The sequence below is a fragment of the Anas acuta genome, chromosome 10 (assembly GCF_963932015.1).
Source record: "Anas acuta chromosome 10, bAnaAcu1.1, whole genome shotgun sequence".
Classification (NCBI taxonomy): Eukaryota; Metazoa; Chordata; class Aves; order Anseriformes; family Anatidae; genus Anas; species Anas acuta.
In genome coordinates this window covers 21411307-21437531 of record NC_088988.1, presented here as the reverse complement: position 1 = coordinate 21437531, position 26225 = coordinate 21411307, and the positions used below count along the sequence as shown (strand labels likewise).

The 26225-nt window shown below is 34.9% G+C and overlaps 1 protein-coding gene across 5 annotated transcripts in view; it reads right to left on the bottom strand.

Moving 5' to 3' along the window:
* Positions 1 to 25555, bottom strand: part of TDRD12 (tudor domain containing 12) — a 28945-nt gene extending 3390 nt beyond the window's left edge. The window contains exons 1-25 of one of the 5 annotated variants that reach the window (XM_068693938.1): positions 24882 to 25551; positions 24143 to 24195; positions 23285 to 23446; positions 22830 to 22966; positions 21494 to 21613; positions 20080 to 20135; positions 18967 to 19052; positions 17004 to 17202; positions 16420 to 16496; positions 15342 to 15400; positions 14520 to 14580; positions 12847 to 12951; positions 12228 to 12413; positions 11366 to 11519; positions 10917 to 11044; positions 10141 to 10332; positions 8865 to 8993; positions 7503 to 7620; positions 6542 to 6678; positions 6230 to 6450; positions 5968 to 6067; positions 4534 to 4721; positions 3952 to 4159; positions 3347 to 3439; positions 920 to 1077 (exon numbers count right to left, since the gene is read on the bottom strand). In XM_068693938.1, the coding sequence (XP_068550039.1) occupies positions 920 to 1077; positions 3347 to 3439; positions 3952 to 4159; positions 4534 to 4721; positions 5968 to 6067; positions 6230 to 6450; positions 6542 to 6678; positions 7503 to 7620; positions 8865 to 8993; positions 10141 to 10332; positions 10917 to 11044; positions 11366 to 11519; positions 12228 to 12413; positions 12847 to 12951; positions 14520 to 14580; positions 15342 to 15400; positions 16420 to 16496; positions 17004 to 17202; positions 18967 to 19052; positions 20080 to 20135; positions 21494 to 21613; positions 22830 to 22966; positions 23285 to 23446; positions 24143 to 24163 (3095 nt within the window). In that variant the 5' untranslated portion in view covers positions 24164 to 24195; positions 24882 to 25551. Of the gene's footprint in view, positions 1 to 919; positions 1078 to 3346; positions 3440 to 3951; positions 4160 to 4533; positions 4722 to 5967; positions 6068 to 6229; positions 6451 to 6541; positions 6679 to 7502; positions 7621 to 8864; positions 8994 to 10140; positions 10333 to 10916; positions 11045 to 11365; positions 11520 to 12227; positions 12414 to 12846; positions 12952 to 14519; positions 14581 to 15341; positions 15401 to 16419; positions 16497 to 17003; positions 17203 to 18966; positions 19053 to 20079; positions 20136 to 21493; positions 21614 to 22829; positions 22967 to 23284; positions 23447 to 24142; positions 24196 to 24881 lie in introns of all 5 variants that reach the window. The other 4 variants (XM_068693939.1, XM_068693937.1, XM_068693942.1 and 1 more) reach the window with 4 other exon arrangements.
* Positions 25556 to 26225: the final 670 nt, after the last annotated feature.

Below are 26225 nucleotides of genomic sequence, written 5' to 3'. Positions count from 1 at the left end.
TTATAAAATAAAAGGTTTAAGAATGTTAAATATTAAATGAATTCCAAATCGTAGTTGGAAGTCCTATTGGAGTTATGTTTCTCATTCTAACATATACAAAACAAACAAACAAAACCACAAACAAACATGGAACTTCTAAAATGCACTTCTAGCAATCCTGAAGTCTCACCCACAGGGTTACTTAAGTTTATTGATACAGTAAGAAGCTTTTCTACAGTAATCCAAGTCAGAAGAACATTTAAACTTCTGATGCTGGCAGTACTTTCTTTGAGTCAAAAAATCTGTTAGTGTGTCTGATGGACCTGGATAGGAAACTGGTTACCTTTCAAAAAAGAATTCCAGTTGTTCTGGGGGCTTTTTGGTCATATTTTGTTCTGACTCAGAAAAAATAAACGTTTTAGAATATTTAAGAGTTCACATATTAGTAAGAAACCTCTGGCTTTACAGATTACAAATAATACCTGCAATAACAATTTTAAGAACTCTATGCTTGTAAGAAAGTGAGGTATTAACGGACACACTATGTAAATTACATCAACTCAGTTGGCCAACTGAGGGGCTTTACTAGCTGTACTCAAGATGCAGGAAATATTGCAACAGAGTCAAGCTATGTGAGAAGCCACTGATCGTAAGACAACAAAATTTGAATTTACACATTTTTATGACAAACTTGACTATCTGCATCAAATGCTAGTTTAACATCTTGAAGACTTTCTATTTTTCTTTCCATGATGCTTATGTAACTAAAGAAAGAGGAAAGCAGATGTCACAAACACAGCTGTCTCTATTTAAACGAAAATAATACTCAGTAGCAATAATGTAAATATCCTGTTCATAAAGTTACTTTTTTCCTAGTAAAATATATGCTGAAAATAATACATATTTTAAATACATATTCCAAATAATTGGAAACACTCACAAAGGCTCCAAGTCATTCGTGTGATTTAGTACATATAACTTCTGGAGTTGTGTTACGTGTTCTGGATTGTCAGTTCCCAGACCTGTAGACAGTATCTCAGATCGCACACTGTATTCATTGACATACATCTTCAAATCCGAAAGCCTGGTAACCCGGACCTTGAATTACAAAACATTCTAAATGAAAACCATAGCTCATTAGTTGTTTCTCTACAATTCTAAGCTGTTCTTTAGATAAAATTTCGAAAATCTGAAAATTAACGAGTATGTGTTTAAACATGAAATAACTTACTCATGTTCAATTGTTTTCAAAGGATCACCATATTTTAAATTGTTGTAACAACTCAATTACCTAGTAGCTAGCCTCATCTAAAAGAACCAATGTGGAAACGAAGTAGAAAATCCTAGCCTCAATTACAAAAATTACAGCCAATATATACACCATAGAGTTAGAATAACTTCTAGATCCAAATCACAATAAAACTGCTGTGGGTGGGGCCCCAGTTTTATTGAGAGGAATAAAAACAAAAGCTAGCAAACAAAGAGAAAAGATTGAGATCATATCAGAAATTAAGCTAAGTAAGAAAATTACTTTCAGATAATTTTCTCTTTCCACTTTATTTTTCATCTGATTGAATAGACAGGAAAATAAAGCATGATATATTCCAAAGCACAGAAATACCTTACTTGGACAGGACCAGGCCGACACAAGAAATGCATGGTGATCCTGGTATGTGGGGAAGCCTTTCTGATCAACTTGTTTCAACCATAACTCATAAGTTGGGGGATCATTTTTATCTTTGACAGCAATTCTTAAAAAAAACTCATTGCCCATAAAATTGTTTTTGACACAGACATTATAAAAACACAACTAGCTTTTTAAGGTCATTAATGAAGACTTGAAATGCACCTTGATTTTTTCTTTGTCCTTTGACTTCACTTTCAGAATAGATTCCTGACTTTCCAAACAAGCAAAACACAAAAAAGCCAACAACAAACAACCCAAACCCTTTCAATTAAAACACAGCCTTAAGGTAGTTTCCTACCTGCAAGATTTTGGGAGAATAGGAAAATACTCAGGGGAAACATCACTGCATGGATGACCTACTCTTCTCCTCCTCACTTTTCCCTACCTATCACCTTCCAGTCAGCACCTCTAATATGGATACTTTGACCAGCCCAGTTCTGTTACCTTCACAGGCCAGGGAACTGACAAAACAATACAAACATGGCACTGACCTTAACATGCCGATTTCAGGAAACCTAAGAAATCAGCTTTGACACAAACAATATTTAAAGTGATTTCATCATGTCTAAGAGTACTATAATGAGACATCATAACAAAATCAAAAATTTCAGCATCTTCAGCATGAGAGGCAGCCTTTATATCCAATTGATGTTTATTGGTTTTCTTTTGAATGCCAATAGAAAGAAATGCAGCTGATGAAGAAAAACCTCACAATACTACCCATTAATGCTCCACAAGACTAAGACATCTTCCAGATGTTAGTTAATGGCAGTGTTAAAAAGTGTTAAAAACAAAACTCCACACACAAACAAGAGCACTCATTCTTCCTATTCGGATTAAGAAAACTAAGGAAAAAACTTTAAAGGGTTCTTTTAATTTGCAGAAAAGCTTGGAATAAAACTGGCTAAGGAAAGAGAGTTGCAAGAAAAAAAAAAAGCGCAAAAAAGCAAAAGAACAAGAAGGTAATTTGAAAAGATCGTCGAATATAAAAAGGCAACAGCATCGTCATCACTGAAACAGCAGCAGCAACACAATACAGTTAGTTATACAATAATCATCATTCTCAGTGTGAACATATGTCATGTCCTTTTTGTCCCACTCCCACTGGTGCAAGAACCAGAAGACAGCAAAGGCTTACAAATATAAACAGAATAAACAAAGCCTAATGTAAGAGATCCTAGAGTTTAGCAAACAATGTTAGAGGATCAAAGCATCATTATCTCAGAGGTATGTGTGGCAAACCACAGAAATGATTTTATAAAAAGCTAAGTAGTATTTCCACAAAACACTTTTGTTATTAACTTCATGAAATAGTCTGGATGACATAACTTATTTGATACTCTGAACTGTAAATCTGGACAGCTGAAAATACGCCAGTAACAATTTTTAATCACTCACATACATTCCATCTATAAACAAACATTCATGTTTATTGCAGAACAGCTGAAGCTGTGAGGAGGGAGTCATGTCAATCAACCTCCCTTTTCAAGCAGGGTTACCTAGAACCAGCAGCCCAGGACTGCATCCAGATGGGCCTTCAAGTATCTCCAAGGATGGAGAGTATAAAACTTCTCTGAGCAATCTGTTCCAGTGCTTAGTTACACATGAATACTATGTAGATTAAAATCAGAATATATTTCTGTCTGTGTTCCTTTTTTAACTCAACAACACCATACCTACCATTGGGTCAATCCAAAGTGTATTTCCTAGGGCAAGTACTATTTTTGCTTCATGTGGTTTTCCTTTAATTTTGTGATGAATATAATGGGTTACCTAGGAGAAACAAAACACCACCTCTGAGATGTTTAGCAAGGTAACTTTGCATTTATTTGAATTTTAATGAAATATCATCTGAGCTTAACAATAAATTCAATTCAATAAATCAAAATGGCTTGAGTAAACTAATGAAGTACTGTAATTTTACCATGGATTAAAGTAGTTAAGTCTTTAAGGAAGGAATTTATTAATAGAAGACTACCCAAGCACAGGTCAATTTACAGAGGCTGCCCTCCCATTACTCCCCACAGACTTAAAAGTAGCAATAACATTCTGGAAGAAAGCATTTAAATCACGTAGGAGAAAATCCCATAAATTTCACTTTATTATTTTGCAGGCAAACAAAAAGTAAAAGTTAACTTCTCAGAATCTGGACCACTAACATATTTATTGATAAGACTAAAAACAATTAAATTTGATAACTAAGTTTGAATTCATAACTGTTTTCCTTTAGAAAACAAACACACAAATTAAAGAACCTAAGGGAAATAAGGGATAATGAATATTACCTTTGGGTTCCATTCAATTTCATTATCAACGGGTTTCACTCTACAAACTATAAATTCCACAGCCTGAGGTGGCAGATGCTGAAATCTTGCAGGTAAGTGAAGAAGCTGAGAGCTCTGAACTTGACGTGTTCTGCCTTCATCTATGTATTTGATTTTGACATTAAAGAATAAGTTTTCTTCTTTTGGAGGAGTCTCTACCACCTGAACTCTTCATATAGTGGGAGAACATAACAGAATTAGTATTCATCTAATCAATTGTAAGAAGCCTTTGTTTGTTTGTTTTTAAATCTGCATGTGTAAAAAAAATTCACAGTATAATACTGAATTCTGTGTGGGCATATGCATATGTGCATGTGGGATCATTTTATTTTCCATTTGGTAACTTAAAAAGTATGTGTTTGTTTGGTATTTTAAAGACTGATCCGAATATAGCAGTGTTTTTTTGCTGTTTTCAGGGCAGGATGGGGAGGTGGACACTGTATTTTTTGTTTTTAAAAAACAAGCAATGAAAGGTTTAGATATTTTTTTTTCCTTATATAGAAGTGCACAAGTAAATTAAAAAAAACAACACACAACACTTACCTGTGAAAAAGTGTTTCCTCACATAATCCATACAGAGCTAGCTTCTCTGCCTTTTTAATAGGAATTTTATTACTAGTCTCCTTAAAATATTCATTGATTTCTTCAGCAAGAATAGTATATCGGTCCTGTTGTTTATCTACTATACGACCGAAGTAGTTTGTTGCATTTACAATGTGGAGAGGCAGTATCTGAAAGAACAAAACATATTAGGGAAGGAAAAAAAAAGGACTGATGATGTCTCAAATTAATGAGATGTGGAGATGTTTAAGTTTTCATATTCAAGGCCAGCCATCTATTCACAACCCACAGAGGAGGCAGAGAGACTACTGTAAACACACATTTCAGGAGATCATTTATTATTACTATATTATTCTTAGGATAATAAATAGTATTAACTGACCATATTCCAGTCGATGGAAATATATAGCACAAAAACCATCAAACCTCAGTTGGTGGTATCCCAGCGAGCTACGCTATTACCTGTGAAGCTATTAACTACTAAGGCATTCCACACCATCCTAGCTTAACTCTTTATGTTCTCCAACTTTATGATGAATTTTAAAACAGCTTACTGGGGAAACATGTAATGGCATTGCATTATTGTTCTCTTTATTAGGCCATCACTCTGAAAATTTTGCACTAAAAATTGGTTTCATAAAAAACAAAACAAAGAATATACTACCAGCAACTCCAACACATAAAATTCTGGGTGTACTGTTTAAATGTCATTCCACATAGAAATACTGAAATACAGCTAGGTATACAACGCAGATAGTAAGAAGACCAGACATTTGATTTCCACTTCATAAAAATCCCAAAAGAGCACAACATGACTTCAGTTCCTAAATGGAACCCACTGCAATATTTCCTAACAAAGAGGAAAATGAATACTTATTGTATTCATGTATTAATGAATACTTATAATGCTGCAGTCAGCAGAAGAAAGCAGATGAGATCATGAAGTCAGTCCTGACCTTAGGCACTACAAAAACTAGATACAGCCTGTCAAATAGTCTGAATTCATACCTACCAAGAAAAACTTCTGTATTAGGCAGAAGTGGAGTGACAAAAAATAAATAAAAAATACACCCAGTTCTCCTTTCTATTCTTGCAGCCATCGACCTTTCGGTACTGATAGTGCCCATTAACTGCGTGAGCTGAATGCACCTGAACTCTGCAAAAGACAGGACGGGAAGAGGATGCAAGCAGTTCAAAGGGGCAAATTTAAGGGCAAATCTGGCACAATTCATATTTATGCTGCAACCCCTTCAAGGGAGAGAAGAAAAAAGCTAAACATGAACAAACATTTTTGAAATATAGCACACATATTACAGCAGTATTAACGTAAATGTTAAAAAATATGTAATATGCTGAAGTAATATTTAAGACCTGCCTTTTTAGTACCCAAAACCAAGATAAATAACAATAACTTACTGTCACACATCCAGACGTTTGTGTAATTTTATCTGGCATATTCTGGAGCATGTCTATTTGTAAATTAATTTGATGACGGTCTGGACACACAGTTCTATTCCTACGTATTAAAAAAAAGTTTTAGAAAAAAATCATGAGCAATATCTGATATGAATGAAAGTACTCAATAGAAAAATCTATGAAGTAGAAGCAGTCATCATTCAAGGCACACAATTCCTTCTTTCATGAGTATGAATGTTAGGAAAATGTGTTATTTCCTTACTTGCAAATTCCAAATGCTTTAAGATAGGTGCACAGTGGCCTTGCAAACTTCTTTTCTTCTTCAGCTTCTAGCACCCTGGCTGTAAAATCATGCAGTTCCAGGGGAATTTCAGCTTTAGCACGCTTCAAATAGCGCAGGATCCCAAGAGCATGACATGTGTTGTTTTCTGTTAGCAGTACGACTGACCTTGCCTTTGTATGTTCCTGATCTACTGATGATTCCTAAAACATATGTATCCATTTCTAAGCTTTTATTTATCCGCCAAATAGTTATCAAATGTTAACATTAATTTTTTTGAAGATTTATTCAAACCTCTATCACATTATGGAAGTTGTCAGACATGTTGTACAGACGTTGACCAAAGATTCTTGGAGAAGAAGGAAAACTGAAATGTATCACGCAAGATGCATCTGTAATTCCCAAAAACTGCATGCAGTCATCTGTTAAAACTGAACACGTGGTTTAAACACAAATGTAAGGGAACTGTAATACTTTAAGCATGTGGAGTATTAGATCACATTTGCAATGCCTGTTTCCTTCTCCCCATCCACTTAAGAATCGAGGACAATCTTTTCCCAATACACTTACATTAGGTTTCTTCAACACATTTCATAAGCGTATGGCAGAAAGCATCACATGCTAGTTTCTAATCTGTGTAAATCTCAATCTCATAACAATATCAAAGAAAGAATAGGCCACAGCCAAATACTTCACAAAATAGAAAACACTTCCAGTAATGCAGAAATGCTAACACCTTGAACCTATAGATGCAATTACATTAATCTTCAATTGACAGATAAAAGGAAAAAATGAAGTTTAAAACTGCTTAAGGCTTTGCCTGGTAAAGAACTCAAAAAAAAAAAAAAAAAAAATCTACCAGAACACGGGGAAATGATTATGCTAAGGCTTCAGACATTCTGAATTTCAAACTGAAAATAGCCTTCGTATTAGCAGAGGGAAACTGTAGAAGTTCTTTGAAAGAACTAATAGTTCTTGTAACTAATAAATCAAACAACTCTTTTAAGCTCCATCTAATAAGTAAGGCTTCTTGATGATTTCCCTATCAGCAGTTAACCTTGAGACCCAGGGGGAAAAAAAAAAAAAAAAAGGTAGACTGGATGCAGCACTAACAAGTAAAGAGATAACCAACAGTAATTCATAGGGGATTGGCCTCACGGAAGTGACAAAATAATCTTTTTAAGTATTTAATGTAGAACATAGGTCACCATGAAGAAATAAACAATAGACAACTAGAAAATGAGAAGATACTCACCTAACACAACATGATTACCAGAAGCATAGCTTTTTGTCCAGTGCTCTAGGACATACGTGAAATTAAACTCCTTTTCTTTATGTATTTTCAAGGCAAATATTGAATTGCTCTTCAGTGCCTAAGGACAAAGTTACACATTCTTGCAATACAACAATAACAGCTCTGAGAAACTCTAACAGTCTATCTTATTAGTATCTGGCATACCCTGGAGTTATTTTAAGTATATGGGAAAAAAAAAAAAGAGTAGAATTCTTAGGTTATTTATATGAAAAATACTTAAGCTTACTCATTTCCTGTATAAAATGAAAACTAATAAAGCCCAACTTCCTACAGATTAATACATTAAGCATCTGTTTAAGAAGGTACAAAGTCAATTTGAAGCTTTTCCCACCATTAAGATGACCTCTCTGTTTTAAGGGATTCTATTTTCTAGTATCATGCAGGCTCACATTTCAGACTCTCAAAAAGTGCTAAAAACTCTCATTGATCTCCCGCACTTGCATGAATGAAGAAGTCTCAAAAAGGCTTTATATATTTGTCAATTCAAAATTGTTTAGAAATTAATCACTACTAAAGCCTTTGTTATTTAGAAAGAAAGCATGTGTAATGAAGTGTTTTTTTTTCCATGTCACTTAAGGTATTTGAAGTTGGTGTACACAAGGATTACTACGAACAAGTCCCACTAAAAGCTTCAGTACTTCTGTAGTATTGACAAACTTTTGTGTTTTTTTTTTTTTAGTGGTGGTATTTGAGCAGAGGGTGTTTTTGATACTCCTGAAGAAATTTAACCCTCAGACACTCAAGGAAAACAAAGTCTTGACAAAACCAGATTGGTTTCTGTTACCAGGCTTCAAGGACTAAGCATTCCAGATACACTAATTACATATTAAGAATCTTTCAAAGAACACAGGATCTATTCCAACTTCTGGGAGAGAATATATTTCTGTGTTTTAGGACTATTCCTATTAGATCTGGAAAGTCTAGCCATATATTCTTTTGCTATCCCACCCTTGAAACTACTGCTAAATGTATTCTTTCTCATATCCTCATAGCCTGCCTCCTTTAGTAAAAAAAAAAATTATATCTCCACCATGCTGTTGAGGTTTAACAGCACTACTTCACATCTCTTGCTTCCCAGTGAAATCTAACAGTTCTCCTCTCTTGCTTCATACTGTTCAAGGACCAGCAGAGACAATGAATGTACAAAGGATATTTTTTGTTTTCCATTGGTCTCTACTGCTGTGTTACCTGAAAAAAGAACAACTGGTCTGCCTCTCTGAAACGCTGAGTACACATAGATAAGCATCTTTTTTTTTTTTTTAAAACTGTTATATTACAAGCTAAGTTTGGTCGTTTTGTTACCTGATGTACCATTTCTACTTCATCTACTGAATCTGTGAAAACCAGCACCTTCTGAAGATGATTAGGGGTAAAATCCAACATTTTGAGTAATATAGCAGTTCTCTGACTGCTCACACAATGCTGCACAACCTAGAAATTGACACAAAATAGATGACTGATAATTCATATAATCTAAACATACTTTATAACATAATTCTTCATTTTAATGAACACTATGCATTGTTACACAATACAGCTTGAATCAAGGGAAAAAAGAGTAAATGGTAGCTCTTCTGTTAAGCTTACAAGATATACAGTTCTCACAGAGTGTCGACATCCACTTGATACCTTCCAGAAGCATTTATTTACATCACATAATCAAACACCCATGTTAAGAATTTGATGAAATGCTCCATTAAAATGACAGACACGATTTTTCATTCATTTAATTTTAGATGATTTTTCAATCTTTTGTTCTAAGTTTGGCATTTTCAAGAACTACTGAAAACCTTCACACTACAAAAAATGTCCTGCTCCAGGTGAAACACTAAAGTATTTAAAACACTGACATTGTCAGTCCTGCCTAACTACTAACTTGATTTCTCACAAGGAGTGGTACGTTTTTCAATTTGGGGTGAAGCTTAGAACATCTAGTCTTTCAAGTATCCCAACATGCTCAATCCCCAATTTATGGCATAAATTATAAATTATTTTTAGACACAGACGAATTCAGATCATACTTACATTTTGTATTATTCTCAAGGGCTACACTGTATTTACTAGAAATTAAGTATACAGTTTGAAACACTCCATATCTTGACCTAAGATTTCCAGAAAAAAGGTATTTTGTTGCATGGCGCACTGCAGTAGAACAAGGTGTTTTTTAATAGCTCTGTTGTGGCAGAACTTACTCTGTAGTTTTGCCATATACAATTAATAGTTGAAACAACTTTCTAGTAATTTTGTCACAAGCTATACCATTTGGTAATGCTCACATAAAATCCAGACTTATAAGCAGGATCATGGAACTAGTTGAGTCTTCACCCAGTCCTAGAAACTAAGGTAAATGACCATCACCTCATTCAGTAAGGTTTTCTAAGAATCACCTCAGTTTGTATGTGGGAAGTAGACCTGAGCAACCTGATTTACAATTCCTGCACTATTCAGTTACAACAAAAAACAGTTTTATTTTATATATATATATATATATAAATGCACACACACTGAGCTTGATCAGTACAGACAAGAAGAAAGACATCTTGGTAAACCAATAGCAACATCAGCCCCAGATTTTTACCTGATGTACATTTCCATAAATAGAAGCTTCTTCCATAGCTGTTATCACAACGTAAGGATCGTTCATGAATTCCTTTATTAAACGTGCTGTATGTTTATTCCAGTGAGTTCCAACAGCAATAATTTGATGTGGTAAATATTCCCATTCTTCAGTAATAATGGTCTTCTTGTAGCAATCTAATATAGTAAAAACCTATAAAGAAAAAAAATCTATCACCCTCTTACCCTATTCCAAGGAATCTGTAAAAACAGTGGAGTGTATATTGCTCCAGAACACTTTTTTTTTTTTCCACATTATAAAACTTCAATCTTTTATGTTGTATGTCAAAAGAAAGTGTTGTGCACTTTTGCCCTATTATTTGAATACCTCTGAAGCAAGAAGAAAGTGCCAGAAGAACATGAAAGAACTGTGTGCATGCATGCACACAAACATCCTCCCTGGAACTGACTATATTAATTGATCAAGGATCACAGCTAACACCTGAAGAAGCAGCTTCAGTAAACCCCTTGCCAATAAAATCTACTAGAAAAATGAATGTTCAAGTATTCATAGTTAGAAAAAGTTAGATTAATAGACCAAAGCTCTACTTCTCCAGTGTTTTGTTCTGTCAGAAATATACAGATAAAATTTTTATTTTGAATTCCGTTTCCTTCTCAACTTATACTCTAGCCAAGGATTCAAGATTAGTATTTGCATTGTTTTCCACTGTCTTCAAGACTGCCACATGCAGAACAACTAGAACAACATTTTACCATCTGAATGCAAAGCCCAATTACCTGTTCAGTAGCTTCAGAAAACAGTACCTCAATCTCATCAAAAACAAGATGGCAAAGTCTACAAAACAATAAGCAGTTATGTTCATACAGTCTCAGGAAGCTGTATGGTGTAGTCACAATTACATCACCTACAAGTCAGAAAAAAAAGACTTAACATTTTTCTTTTATGATTTTAAAGAATACAAGTAAAAAACACTGTAGGGCAGGTCAATTTTATTAAAGAGACCACTAGATGATCTCTTGAGGTCCCCTTTAAAATCGTATGATTCTACATACATTCAGGCAGAGTAAGATACTGAAAAGTGTCTGTGAGGAGGCGGTTAAAATGCCCACTAACATAGGTCAAACCTCAAGCAATGGAACAAAAACATATCTATTTCTGTTCCTTCACACTAAGTGCCAGTAACGCTGTTCTCAAGCATAATTAAGAAAATAGAAAGTATTCTTACATCCTTGGATTTTCACTCTTTTAGCTTCTTCTTTATTCTGCCCAAGTATTATCAACATTGGATGAAGCTGTCTGGAACATCTGCCGTAAGTTTTCAACAACTCAAAAACAAGTTGTGCCTTCTTCCAGCCAGGACATAAAATAAGTGCTAGTGGCTACATACATACAGACAATTTTACACCATAGCAATAGACAAGAAGTACAGTTCTTACAATTCTGAACATCTCAACATTTAGTAAAAAAAATAAGGTCTGCAACACAGGTATTTATGTGCTTAAAAACTGAATCTTTTAGTACTGTATCATCTCATTAAGGTAGATGCTACAGACCCAAGGAATGCTATGGCAGGCTACCTGAAGACAAAAAGGATACATGCAGTAACATAGTGTAAAAGGTCCAGAAATTTAACAGAAGCAGGAGCATGGTGGTCTACTACGACCCCAAGTAGCTTAAGATCTTCACCTAAAAGTCCCTTACAAACTCAGTAATTCTGTAGTTCTGTGCTCTAATACAAGTTATGAAACAAGTTACATTTCAAACAGCTAATACAAATTTGAATTTAGCAAAAACAGACTAAGTCCTTTAAAAGGAACCTTCATAAGAATCAAAGTGCTATAACATTAAGCACTTATTAGACATAACTTACTAAGTTTTAGACTTCCAATATTCATGCAGTTCATCTCCATAAGCCTTTACATTGAAAGGCCTATAAACTGGCAAACATCACGAAACTGGCAAACATCACGAAGATACACTAAGATCACATTAGAAACATACATTCTAAACCCCCACTATTTTTTGATTTATTACTCTATTTTGCACTTTAGAACAGAAAACCTGATACTACTCTAATATATACATACTCCATTTCTGTTCGGCAAGGCTTTGTAGCAACTTCCCGACTGCAAGAACGTAAGAACTGGTGGAATATATAAGAAAGGGTCGTTTCCTTGATGTGAGATGGCAACTACATCACATCCTCGAGCAACTGGTGGCCAACAGTAAGATTCTGTGAAGGTAGGGCCTAAGAATTTTTCCCGAGTAAGTTCCTAAAGAAAGAGATAATAAAGAGTTCCATGTGAAAACTGCGTACTTACATACTGACAAAAAAAAAAAAAAAAAGACAAAACACTATGTGACCTAAGAACTTTTTTGACCCACTTCATGACTAATATTCTTAACGTGCAATATGAAAACAAATTCCTTGGGGTCAGTGAGTTAAATTATGACATTGAAATTAAAGTCACTCAACTTATGACAACAGTTGACATACCTGCAGAAACCTTACAGAAGCCTGTAAGAAATTCTTACAGGCATCTGTGTCAGCATCTCTCTAAAGCTTCTTCATTTATTCAATCACATGACAAACATCCTAGACATTCCTCGATCAAAATAAGGTATTGAAATAACATATTTAGTATTTAAGGCTGAAACATATCATCCTTAGAAGAAATTCAGTGTAAAATCAAATATTAGTATTACCTTTTTCAGATCATCATAAAGTGGTGCTTTTTCCAGAATTGAAGATGGCTCAATTTTGTTGCTAAGAAAGACAAAGTTCCCTTCTTCACTAACCCTGTGAGAACTCTGAAACCATAAGTAGAAGATAGTATTGAAGGCAACACAAAATAAAAGGGTTTAAAATAGTTTAAATAGTTTAAAATAGTTTACTTATGATGACTTGAGCATTTCTTGTATTAAAAAAATTAGATTTTGATAAAAAAAAACAACAGGAAAAACAAGTTGTAAATACATTTTAAATGCGATTCATACATACTGTTCAGCTACACAGAGAAGTGATGAGACAAATACTCGGTATTTCTTTCTTAATGAATGATTTATAAAGACCTTCATAACACAACTGTCTTAAGAGAAACAACAAAGCTGGTAAGAGGGCTGAAGGCAAGTTCTATGGGAAGCTGAGGACACTTGGTTTGTCTAGTCTGGAGAAAAGAAGGCTACGATGTGACCTTGCTGTCCTCTACAACTTCCTGAGGATAAATGGAGATGGAGCAGCTGATCTCTGTTCCCTGGTAACCAATAATAGAACACACAGGAATAGCACAAAGCTATGCCAGGAAAGGTTCAGACTAGGTATTCGAATTTTTTTTTCCAGTGAGGGTAGTCAAACACTGCAGCAGGCTTCCTAGCAAGATGTTTGATACTCCATGACTGTCAGTGATTGAAATGCACTTGGATAGTGCCCTCAATAATGTACTCCAACTTTTGTTTATCCCAGAAGGGGTCAGGCAGTTGGTCTCGATAACCTGAGCTTCTGACTGAGCTATTCTTATTAAGATACTCAAAAGAAAGCATTAGAAGCTGGATGCACACTTAGTGCTCAACTGCAACAACAAAAATACAATTAATTATAAATTACTAGTAAAATCCACTGTGGTGGCTTGGCCTCACAGCCACTTGCTAACTCTCCCCTTCCATAGGGTTGGCGGAGAAGCAGGAGAGCAAGACATGTTAAAATACAGTCAGGGTTGTTACTAACTACTGATGCACACAAATCACACTCAACTTTAGGTCACTTAATTTGTTGCTAAGTAATGTAAATATTTGAGTACTGTTTTGGTTATTAAGAAAGAAAAACAACAGGACATTTGCACACTGATGGAAAAACACCTTTATCCCTCCATTCAACTTCGCTCCAAGCTCCTCTCCCTTTTTAAGTGAACACAGGTTAGGACAAGCTGCATCACTGAGGCAGCTATCAGCAAAAGGCAGGCACTGCAGTCAGAATGTAGCAGATTGCCTTCCTTGCTCCTTCCATCCCACTTCTTTACAGTGTGGGTCCTCCACTAGTTACAGACCCTTCAGAAATACCTGCTCCAGCACTGAACACCTCCTGTTGCTCTTATATCGGTGTTCCCTGTATTGTTTCTCACTTTTTTTTTCCATTCCTTACTCCTCCTCCTCTGGTGTCTTCTACCATTTCTTAAGTATACATTCATAAGGGTGCCACCAATTTTGCTGACTGGCTCAGCTTTGGCCTGAACTGGGCCTGATGTGGAACCAACAAGCATCAGCCCCTAACTTCCTTCTAAAAGACCACCTCTGTGTCCTCTCCCTCCACTAACAAAACCTTCCAGGCACATCCAGTACATTTGCATAGAACAAGGTAAATTGAAGTTAAACGTTCGAAATACCCATTGGTTATCTTCTATTTTAGGAGTCTTCAGAGGATCAGAATTTAAGAACTGTAGGAACCTGAAAAAAAGGAAAAATAATAAATATAGCAAATGCAAAAGTAAAGTACAATTTATTAATACCACCAGTATTTCTAAAATCTCAAGAAGCAATTCACTTTTCACAATTCAAAATACTTTTAATGCATTATCTATGCTGAGGAGCAAAACCCCCACCTTGATTACAGAAATAAAGAAAACAGTTTTTAAAACTGAAGTTAGCATTAGCTTTTTAGTATTTGCATATAGCCCCAAACAAAGTTTTGTAACAGATAATTAGTAACTTTCTCAAGTCCAGAGGAAAAAATAAAATAATCAAACATCACTGTAGAAAGATTTCTTAAGAGTTTCAAGGAATGAAACAACAGTCCTTTCCGTCAGCTACATAGTGAATTTAAAAGACAAACAACTCAGGCATATTAAGTATGGGTCATCTGATCTGCATCACAGTAAATCAAAGCACAGCACAAATCAATTCATATTTAGTTCAGTTTGAAAATATAAAATCACACTAACAATTGATATAATAAAGCAACTTAACATGTTTAGAGTGCAGAAAAATATTTCCCCATCAAATTTGTTGCCAAACCATAGTTGAGAAGGAACTATTTTTATTGTACTCTGAATAAATATCAACAGCTTCAAACTCCCTTCTTCCCCAAAAGTGTGCATATGCATTTTTTTTTTCTCTTAAGTGTTCAAGAATAGTAACTCAGAACATACATCACCACCTAAATCTCTGATTACATAACTATTTCAAATATTTATCACAATGCACCATACCTGTCTGTGTGAACAGCTGACTTTTCCTTGCAAGGCAAACCCGGAAATACTTTGACAATCTATCAAGAAAAGGTGAAAACTATTTCTTTGCACTAAAATAATGTTCAAGAGAAGTATTTCTTCCACCTACTAAGGTAAAAGAAGTTTTCTTACTTAACTCTAAGATTTTCCAAGTATTCTGGGTTTCTCTTTGTACCAAATTATATGTTTGCCTGATTGAGGCAACAGTTTTAATGAAGCAAACTTACTTCTTACGGAACAGTATTTTCTTTCAAGCACGTAACAAGAATATTGCCCACACAAAAAAAAAGAAATATTAGGTCATGGTCATATCTCAAGCAATAGCCCTAAATGAGGATCTGAAATAGTATTAACACACACTGCTTAGTTCTTAAACATCTTATTTAAAAACAAATCATGAGAAGCCTGCACTCATCAGACTGGAGGAAAAAACAGAAACAGGTTGCCCTCCTGCAAACTAACAAAGTGAATGCACATGAAGGTAAATTGAACAACAGTGAAAATCTTCAATGGAATAACCTATAGCAGACACTATATCCAGACTTATCCAAAAGATCCTCAGTTCTGAACTAGGGTTTTCCTAACAATCATCTTTTATCACAAGAAACCAACAGGCTTGACTTGGTCAAAGACCTGCATCACTGAGGTGGCTGATAAAGGTTATTTGGCATTAGACTGCTCAACGAGTAAGAAGAAACTCCAATAAATGTTAACCATTCTATAGCATAAGGACTATTTTGTTTTCAGGGCAGTGTTAAAGTTTACCTTCTTTTATATTTAGAAAACTGAACATCCCACTGTAGATCCTTACTATCTTCATAAAACCATAGCAAAGGAGTGAAAGAGTAGACACAACCTTTCCTAGGATGTGTTGTTCTTTTTAATGTTCTGCATTTTAAAGTAAAAGGACAACATTCCACTCCAATTTAGCTCTATCAATAATTACAACGGTCCCGCAAATCTGTTACATAGAAGAAACAGCTAGATGACTACAGTATTCCTTATATGTCCCATATATGCTTAATCGAATTCACCGTTGACACAACATGATACTTACAGATTTGGTACCTTCATTTAGATCTGTGCTTGACCTTTGGTACGTCTTTTCAGGAGAAGAACTAGAAACACTATGACCTAAGGAGATAATCAGAAATTTTTAAATTATCTGAACACATAAAAAGCTAATATTGTTATTTACAGTGAGTTGCCACTGATTTGCAGTTTAGTTTCTTCTATCAGTTGCTAATCTCAAGGATTTGAATCCTTGAGACAAGTTACAGTAAATCCTACAGTTGTACAAGTACCTCTGATCAAATAATACCCTCCGAACTCAAAAACATCAGCAACACACTACACAAGTAATTTCAGCAGTATCTAATGCTATTAAACAGATCAACAAATGCCCATTGAACTCACCTCTCAGCCTTCACTTGTCTTGTATACTACAAAAAAAAGTATTCCTGTATTCCTACATCTGGTGATTTGATGACTGTGAAGTCATAAGCACCCTTTGTTAGGATACCACTTGATACAATTGTTGATTCAAACTGAGACATTAGAGTAGCTTCATGTTCAATATATCCAATTATAGAAACTTAGCATATTGTCTATTTGATTGTTTCTGAAATACATGGTTCCTACCTGTTTCAAGATTCATTGGTACTTTCTCCTCAAACAGAACTGGCCTAAAAGCAAGCGTAGGATCAATGATTTTTACTGGAAAAGATTCAACATTTAATGATGTCTGGTTCTCTTGATCTTTTGCAGGACTTCCAGTATCCTCTTCAGTTTCCACAAAGCGAGCAAAGTTCTTTGAGACAAGATCATCATTAATGCATACCTTAAAAAAAAATAATAAAAAAATCCTTATCGACCAGAATCAATATTGCATACTATTTAAGGGTATATCTGAAGTTTTAAACTATGATAACGTTTAAGCTGATAGAATTGAATGGATAGAAGGTATTAGACTTTATATGTACCTTCAAAGTTATTGCCTATGGCAAAGACCACAGCCACAGCGTTAACAGCCTTTAACATGGAGTGATCCAAGCAGATGCAAGTGAATTATTTCATAACTACATTACAGCTACTTAAGTCTGACAGTAACTACAGCAGATTATTGGCAGAAGTTAGATATTTTGACAAGTGGAGCTATTGTTTCCCCTGAAGGTTTGAGGACTCAGTCTTACCATAGAATGGTTTGGTTTGGAACATACCTTAAAGATCATCTAGTTCCAACCCCCCTGCCATGGGCAAGGACACCTTCCACTGTATCAGGTTGCTCAAAGCCCCATCCAAAGCAAGTATGAACTGGTATTTAATGACATTTGAATGAAGTAGTTGCAAAATATTCTAAATATAACACAAAAGGTGTGAAAATGCAGTAAATAATTCACATAGCTGTCCACTTGAGTTGCTTCCTGTATATTTATAATTTTAAAGGAACATCTCATAGTAGAATGCAGAGTAATTCAGCTTAAATAACATCAAATATTTCTTGAAAAACCTCAAGACAATATTTGTTTTAAGCAAAGAAAATATTATAATGCTTGAAAACAGATACCAGATTCTAGAAGACATACAGTTTTACTGCGCGGTTCATTGTCACGACCTCCAAAACAGCTGTGCATTACAGCTCCAGGTAATCAAATGGAATAGCAAAAACCAACCAAACCATACAAGAACACCTCACCCAGGATAATTCTAGTTCATTTAAAGTTATCTCCAACAATTCCACTTTAAAACGAAAGTGCTCTGGTTTTAACACTAATGTTAGTGTTCACACATTTCTTACATATTTAATACATTGTTTGGACCAAATTGTTTAAATTCAAGTTCCATAAAATATTAATAGCCCTAAAATTTTTGTTATCTGCTCTTTAAAAAAATATATTTATTTTAAACAGTGAAGAACTTAATGTATTACTTCAAATTTTAACACGTCGCTGAAATAAATGTGATTAGGACAATGAGGAAAAAGATGAATGAATTTGCAGTGAGTAGAATTGTCTGGTATCCATTGCTGCTCAGCCTTTCACCAGACCAAGTTAGCAGGAAAAGTGCTTTGGGAACACAACATTCATTTTCTGTGAGCCTCATTTGTGATTTTTCTTGTACCCTGTCCTGTAATTCTAACAGTTGTAATTAGACCTAAAACAAGCCAAATTGTAAATGATAAATTCATAAAATAAATTACCTTCATCAGAAGTTCCTAAAAATGAAAGAAAAACTTGAAAGGGCAAAAAGAAATTTGCATGAAATAACCTAAATTTGCAGTTCTTATGAGAACGTGTAGTTTTTGTTATGCAAGATATCTTTGTGCAATGCTACAGACTTGTACTTCGCTTACCTGCCAATACCTTCAAAATAAAGGTACACATGAATGAAAATGGAATTTCTACCTCCTGGAACACCTCCAGAGAGTTACATCAACACAATCATAAAACAATACCTTTAATAAGTTAATGATTTAGCTTCTACTGCATCTGGCAAATGACAAAACTCACTTGCAGATAATGCTTTTCAGTCCTAAACTGATTACAAAGTTATTATTTACATAATAAAGCATACAAATAGGTTTGCAGATAAAGAAGTATCTTACCTTTTCATCTTTTATTGTCACATAAAGAATAACATCAAATGTATTATCCTCTACAGCACATAACTTGGCTTTGATTTGCGTAGTTGCTAAATGTAGTAGTAAGAAGGAGAAATATTAACCCTGCATCAATTATCAGTATTTTTCAAGCTATACAAAAACAGAAATAATGATTAAATGAATGCAACCTATTATTTTGAAGAAAAATTAATACAAATGTTGTAACTTTTAAATGAAACAAGAATCTAACAAGGCATTAACAGAGCTCAAAAAATTAAGTTGTCCTCAGTCATTGAAGGAAGATTGAGAACTGAAAAGCATTCATGACCTGTCCACTGAAACTAGACTTAGTCATACACTGAAATTATTTATATATTTATGCGTATTTGTGAAATCAAGTTCCATGTTGTTATTGCTTCCTATTGACCTTTACTTTGCATAATAATGCATTACACTTAGATGTGTGAAAACCTGTAAATCATGAAAGTGCCATGTTCCGTTAGTATGGGAAATTAAGAGCCTAAAGACTCTACTGTTTTTATAAATTCATCCTCTCCTCCTCAAATATCTATGTATTGTACTTGCAAATAAGCAGGTAGGTTGTTTTTCAGGTAGAGGCACATAAACAAGGTTAGACAAGAACAGTAAAGGGCTGCTTTTCTAGCAACGCCAACAAGCACTCTCACACCAAAAAAGAATGCTGGATATGGAAAAGACTACATGAGCTGCTGAAACACCACACATGGGAAAGGACAACAGACTGGAAAACAAGCATTTCTACTTCACTACGTAACTACTTTGAACAGAAGATAGTTTCTTCCAAGATAAATGCTCTTGAAAGAAACTATTCCAAACTGGCTCTTGAAAGAAACTATTCCAAACTGGCAACCACCTAGTCAACTTTAACAACTTATGCAGTGTGGTAAAGATGCAAGTCTACACACATTGTTGGCTAAGTCAAATCACACCAAAAAAAATTGACTTACTCCCTTCTCTTTAGAATGCTGTGAAAATTAAAAAGGAAGTACAATCAAATATATATTCCAGTACTATATTTCTCTGACAACTTATTTCCCAAAACAGAAGGGCCAATTATGATTTTGACAGCATATTTACCTTTCAGAAGACTTTGAAAATACTGAGTAGCAGCATTATCCCATCTTTGGGCTGGCCTAGGAAAATAAACGCAACCAGTTATCCCACAGCATCAAAACTTCAAACAATAATCTGAAAAGTGAGGCACATTCAAAAAAAAAATGTTCTCAGTTCATGCTAAGTCTCAAAAACTGTCTCTAACAGAAACATCAGCATGATCTTTGAATGTAATTTCAGTTTTGATGTTTCAGTTCATTCATAAAATGAATTGCCTGAAAATTACTAGATATTGATTTGTCAAAGTATGATGGCTTACACCCAACATAAAATAAGGCAGTCAGGGAAAAATAAAAAAAATAAACAGATTAACTAGAAATAGAGTGGGAACCCATTTGTAGAACATATTAATTACTTTAAATAAGTATTGACCAGTTTTGAACAAGCACTTTACAAACGTTGTAAAGACTTTAATGTCTATAACAGAAAATTAAGTTCTTTACCATCTTCAGCAATTGCAAATACAAAAAAAAGAAAGAATCAAATGTACAGCATTGCAAAAATATAAAATATAGTAAATATATGTAGAGAACTTAGTGATCTTTTGATAATTCACAAAGATGGCCCACTCAAGATGTATGCTATTTCCATCCTAACTAAACTAGTATTTGTTTTGTTAGAGTATCTAGGTAAAATACTGATTCCTCCTTACAAAGGACAGTATAAAAAACAAACGTAACAGTCAAACTACATGTAGTTTTCAGTATTCTTTAACAACATAAATCAAGATAGGTTACTTGCTATAATGCCACGTTGTGGCAGGTCTTTGACAATAACATCCTACAACTCGAAGTAAGGACATACAAGCACTTTTCTTTACCACTACATCCCAGGGAAAACCTTATTCCACTCCTTCAAAACTGGCATAAACATGATACGGAAAGTACAACAAGAATCCTAAGTATTTCAAGGAGACAGATATAATGGGGAAAACCAAAGCTATCTATAATGTTTATACATGAACAGAACTTCAGTTCAGGCAGAATGTCTAATGGCCACAAACAGGATTGTAAGAAATAAGATGAGCACCTGTAAGAAACTGCACACAGATCAATTAGTAGAGAAGCTCATGTGCTGGAATCACAGTTCTGGGATTGCAGATGAAGGGCATTAACTGCCAAAAATTTGTCTGAATTTCTTAGTTTCTAAATAAACATCAGAAGTTTCAAATAGATGAATAATAAAACCCAAATCATTAGCCAAGTTCTGTTTATGAATTGCTCTTGTAAAAAATAAATTGTTTTCCACATCTTATCTCCTATGTTCTTATTCAAACAGTATCCTCTGAAGAAAAAAAACAAAAACAAACAAAACATTGTGATGAAATTTCACACCTAAGAAATTTATGACTAGAATACAATTATTAAACTCTACTTACACTATTTTTGCTGTGTCTTCACAAAAGTTGACACGCAACGTCACTGGCTTTGTGCAATGCAATCTACATTTTTTTGCTCTGTATGGGATTTGCATAAATGCTTTCATTGCAACTCGAACACTTAAAAACAAAGCAGAAATAATCTCATTTTACAGAGCAGACTTTATTCTGCAGTGGTGTTTCAAACACGTGCTTTCATTATCCTGTATGCAACAACACATTTCTTCTAGAAGCCTGGCTCCTACAGTGAAACGCCCTGGAACCCCTGTTTTATTTATTTGTTTATCTAAGACAGGTCCTGTAAGGAGCAATTAATAAACACATTTGCCCTGAATATGACTGCACTTCCCATTTAGTAGAGAAACCTCAGAAAGGTTTGCAGTACAGTTTAAAGTCTTTTCATGATATTTAGACCTCATACACTATATATACACAATCTGGCAATTCTTACCTCTAAGTGAGAAGCCAGGTATGACTAAAATCAGTAAGAAGGAAATTAATAAATATACTAACATAACTAATATACTAACTATACTCATTTCCCTAAAAAAATAATAATAAATCTTTGTATAGCTATCACTATAGCCTTGATCCATATGTAATTACCCCTTATAAATGGTTTGATGGGAGACATTTAGTAACCAGCAGGACACCACCTATACCAAGCTTTTAAGATCCATATAATTATCATTTTTGTTCCAAGTTATTTCATAACGAAAAAGCAGTATATCATGTGTTTAATTCTATTAGAACGTATTTTAAACTTGGCATTATAAAGTTGCTCTCTGATACAGGCACAATCTATTTAAAAATGTTATTTAACTTAAGATTTTAAAATATTTATTCTAAAATATTTTAAATAAGATTTCTTAATTTTGTTGAATACTACAAAAATACTTGGTAAAGATCCTTGTACATGAAGTTGAATATTTTAGTAAAGAAATGAACCTTAAACATGTCTGAAAGCTGGAAGAGATTTTTTAAGACACATTTTAAGATTTTAGAAACCTATGGTTTCATAGTGGTTTTATTTATTTATCCCTTAATAAGGTGTGTTTCGGTAACGTTAACTGATAACCACAAATCTCAATCATATTAAACTGACACTATTCCAGTTTCAAGTCTTTAAGGAAAAGAAAGATAGAAAGAAAACATCTTAAAAAATTAACAAAACAAAGACTGGTTTGCATCCACACTGACCAGAGCCCATCACACATCTAGCAGTTTCTTGTAGACCCACACTTCACTTTAACCAAAGCCTTGTGACTATTAAATTAAATAAACACTGATAGCCAACAAAATACATTTCAGTGACACTCTCAAAAAAAACACTTACTCCTTTGTTTTAACAATAGTGTATTTGGCATAATCCACAAGAAAGCATTCTGTTTGATAATGACCTGCACAGTACATGATTGATTTAATAACTGCTCTACACCAGCATTTCAGTTCTTCACTGAAAACCACACAAATCTGAAAAAGAAAGAACAAAACAAGTTTCTTGTAAATGGAACAAACATCACTGTCAGTTTTCTTAGAGGCAAGAAAACGGTGTTTACAATACAGCCCCAGTTTACTTTATAAACTGCAAGTACTGCAGCTTCCTTAGTGATAAAGCTTACAGACAAGATGATATGATATAAACCACATAGATGTCCTTTTCTACTACAAAGCAATATTTAAAAAAAAAAAAAAAAATACACTTGGATACTTCACCCTCCAAACCAAAAAAAAAAAAAAAAAAAATCTCTTTTTATTCTTTTTATGCACACAACATAGCAATGTCTTTACCTGGCCTTTTTCTAATGTTACTGGCTTTACCTCGTCCACATTTTCACAAGATTTGTCATAGAACTGATTCATTTCTGCATTCAAGTTTTTATACTCTATTTCATCAACTATGTACGGCCCACATCCTTTCATAGTAACCCAAAAGCAGCTTGGATCTTCAATCTGGTGCAAACAGTAGATAAAAAAAAAAAAACAAGTAGTATTATCCCCTGCTGAAGTGATAGAGTATTTTCATGAGCATCTGAGCAGTAAACAGGAATCTTAAAACCTTCAGCATGGCCCCTTACATTATAGGAATAGATATTCAGCATAAAGAATGTTAACAGGCATAATACATCTTTCATGTTCAGACAGTTCAATAAATGACTTCTAAACTTGTTTCTTTAGCACTGCAATTAATGACGTATGCATTCTGAAAGGTAAAAATCATTATTTTAAAAGTTTGTTAAATTAAATATAGTGACTTAAGTGCACATATATAAACATTTTACTTTCACAGTATTTTCAGAAAATGAAAAAAAAAACAAATCACTGACAGGCTTTTCTTCAGTCTCAGAGGATGTGTAAAACCGCCAGTTTCTTTAAAATTAGAAACCTATTACCATGTTCAATTTAAGATTACACAAGGTATCTTCCATTTTAGATTTTTGCTGCATCCCTACTAATCTCTTTTGAGAGGAAACCAAGATAAACACATAGAAAGAATGGGAAAATGTATATAATCTGTCAATGACCCCACAATGTGTAAGAAATGACTGCTGAACAGAAATGAAGGCATAATCTTATTTGTAAATCTGACTTCTATAGTTTTACTGAAATAAACACCAAGCCTTTCAACTTTTAAAAATACCATCATACCTGTAGTATGAAGACTTCCATGCTGCCCAGCTACTGAGTCTTCTTTGACGCTACTGGAGGGAAAGCAACAGACATGTAACTATTCTAAAGCACATCTAAGAAGTGTACTTCTAAAGCAGGCCTACATATTTTTGCTACTTATGTAAGCAGCATTAGCACAGACAACTGATTTACATGTATGGAAGCCTTCTAGCCAGCTTTCTTAATAGGGCTCTATGTTGAATCCCAATGAGGATTCACCATCCGTATTTATTCACATACAACCACACCCATCTTCAGCATGCCACAACATACTTGTTCTCCTGTCTCATAGCCCACTACCTTACATCCACAGGCCAACAGAAATATCTTGAAGACTGGGGCTGCTACAATCTAGCTACTTGACCAAATAGACAGCAAAACACCAAAAACTTACATAATTTAAAAAAAAAAAAAAAAAAAAAAAAAAACAAAGACACGAATCCCAACATTCACCAATAAGCTTAATGTAACAGAAATTTTTACTCATTTTTCACAGCACACTTATACTGGAGCAGAACAGATCTTTTGTGTGCCATTTCAATACAGCCTCACACATCACAACACCCCTCATCACAGCAGCGCTTAGCCTACCGCTTCAAAGAATTCACACCACAAATGAGCAGCTAACAAAAGAAGACATAAGTCTCAGAAGTTCTCAGAAGTCAGAAGTCAAAGCAGTACTCTTCAGCTGGCAGAACCAGCTCCACTCGAGCCTTACCCGAGCCACTGCCACCATCCCCACAGCCACGAGGCCCGAGCGCAACCCTCAGCGCGCTGCCCGCACTCCTCAGAAGCCTCCAGAAGCCGCCCGCGGCCCCCCAGTGCGCGTGCGCCGCCCGCAGGTGGCTCCGGGGGAGGCGGTGGCGCCTGGCTGAGGTACTGCGGCTAGAGGCGGGAAAAGGCCGCGGGTAGGGGGTGGCGCGGAGCCGGCCTCGGCTCGCTCAGGGCAGAGGAGTGTCAGTGGGCGTGAGCAGGGAGAGTCCTGCCTTTCTGTGCTTTCCTGCTGCTCCTGCTTCAGGTGGGCTTTCCCAGACCCCGAGTCCGAAGTGCAGTGTATGTCTGAAAGGTCTAAGGGAGGCAGCTGGGGAACAATGGCACCAGGCACATCTCTGGTGTTCTACTAATGATAAAAAATACATGCATCCCCACACAGTCAGCTGTTCGAAATGTCCGCTGACATTCAGGCCCTTACGGAAGTGTTACTTCATTCTTATATCAAGCTCTGTGACAAAGTAGCAACATTATTATTATTCCTCTCCTACACTCCCATTTCCATTCAGGCTTAATGTTTTTTTCGGCCCTGATTTAGCTTTATGCAAGGTGCCAACTCAAGCGGATGAAACGTCAAGCTGGAAAGTAAAGCCCACCTCTTGGGCAGCAGCCCATACTTGGAGGGGCTCATTATTTTGAAACTACAGCTTTAATGATCAATATTTTAAAGTTAATAATATAAGATATTTACAGTATGTGCATTATAAAACATAAATGCTTCTATTTGATGATTAGCTTCATTTTCTAGGTAAAAGAGCATCTTTTAGTTGCTTTTTTTTTTTTTTTATATAAATCCTTCAAGCTCTTTTTCGGCCTTTAAGCTCCCCCTGCTGGACCATTTTGCTTTTATTAGTGACAAAAAAAAAGTGACAGCAGCCTATCTGAAGATGGAGAGGCAGAGTATTGACCTAGAAGATAGATTTAATATTGAAGTAACTGCTTTCGACACACAGCAGAACTTGAATTATATACGGCTAGTATAGGAATAAATATTGGACCATGCTGGTTTGTAGAACACTTATTTAAGAATCCAACCTATATTTAAGTTGCTGAATCATTTATTTCCACAAAATATTTTCTTAGTAGCCACCTTCTGCTGCAAAACAAAGCAAAACAAAAACAACAAAAACCTGTTAGAACCACAAGGTACAGACCAATAAATAATGATCAAGATAGCTCTCCAGCAACTATGGTCCTAGGCATGCTTCTCCCTCTTATATTTATAGTACTACAGTGGCCAGTGTTTATGTCCAAAAGCTAAAAATCATATAAGATAGTATACAGGATACTA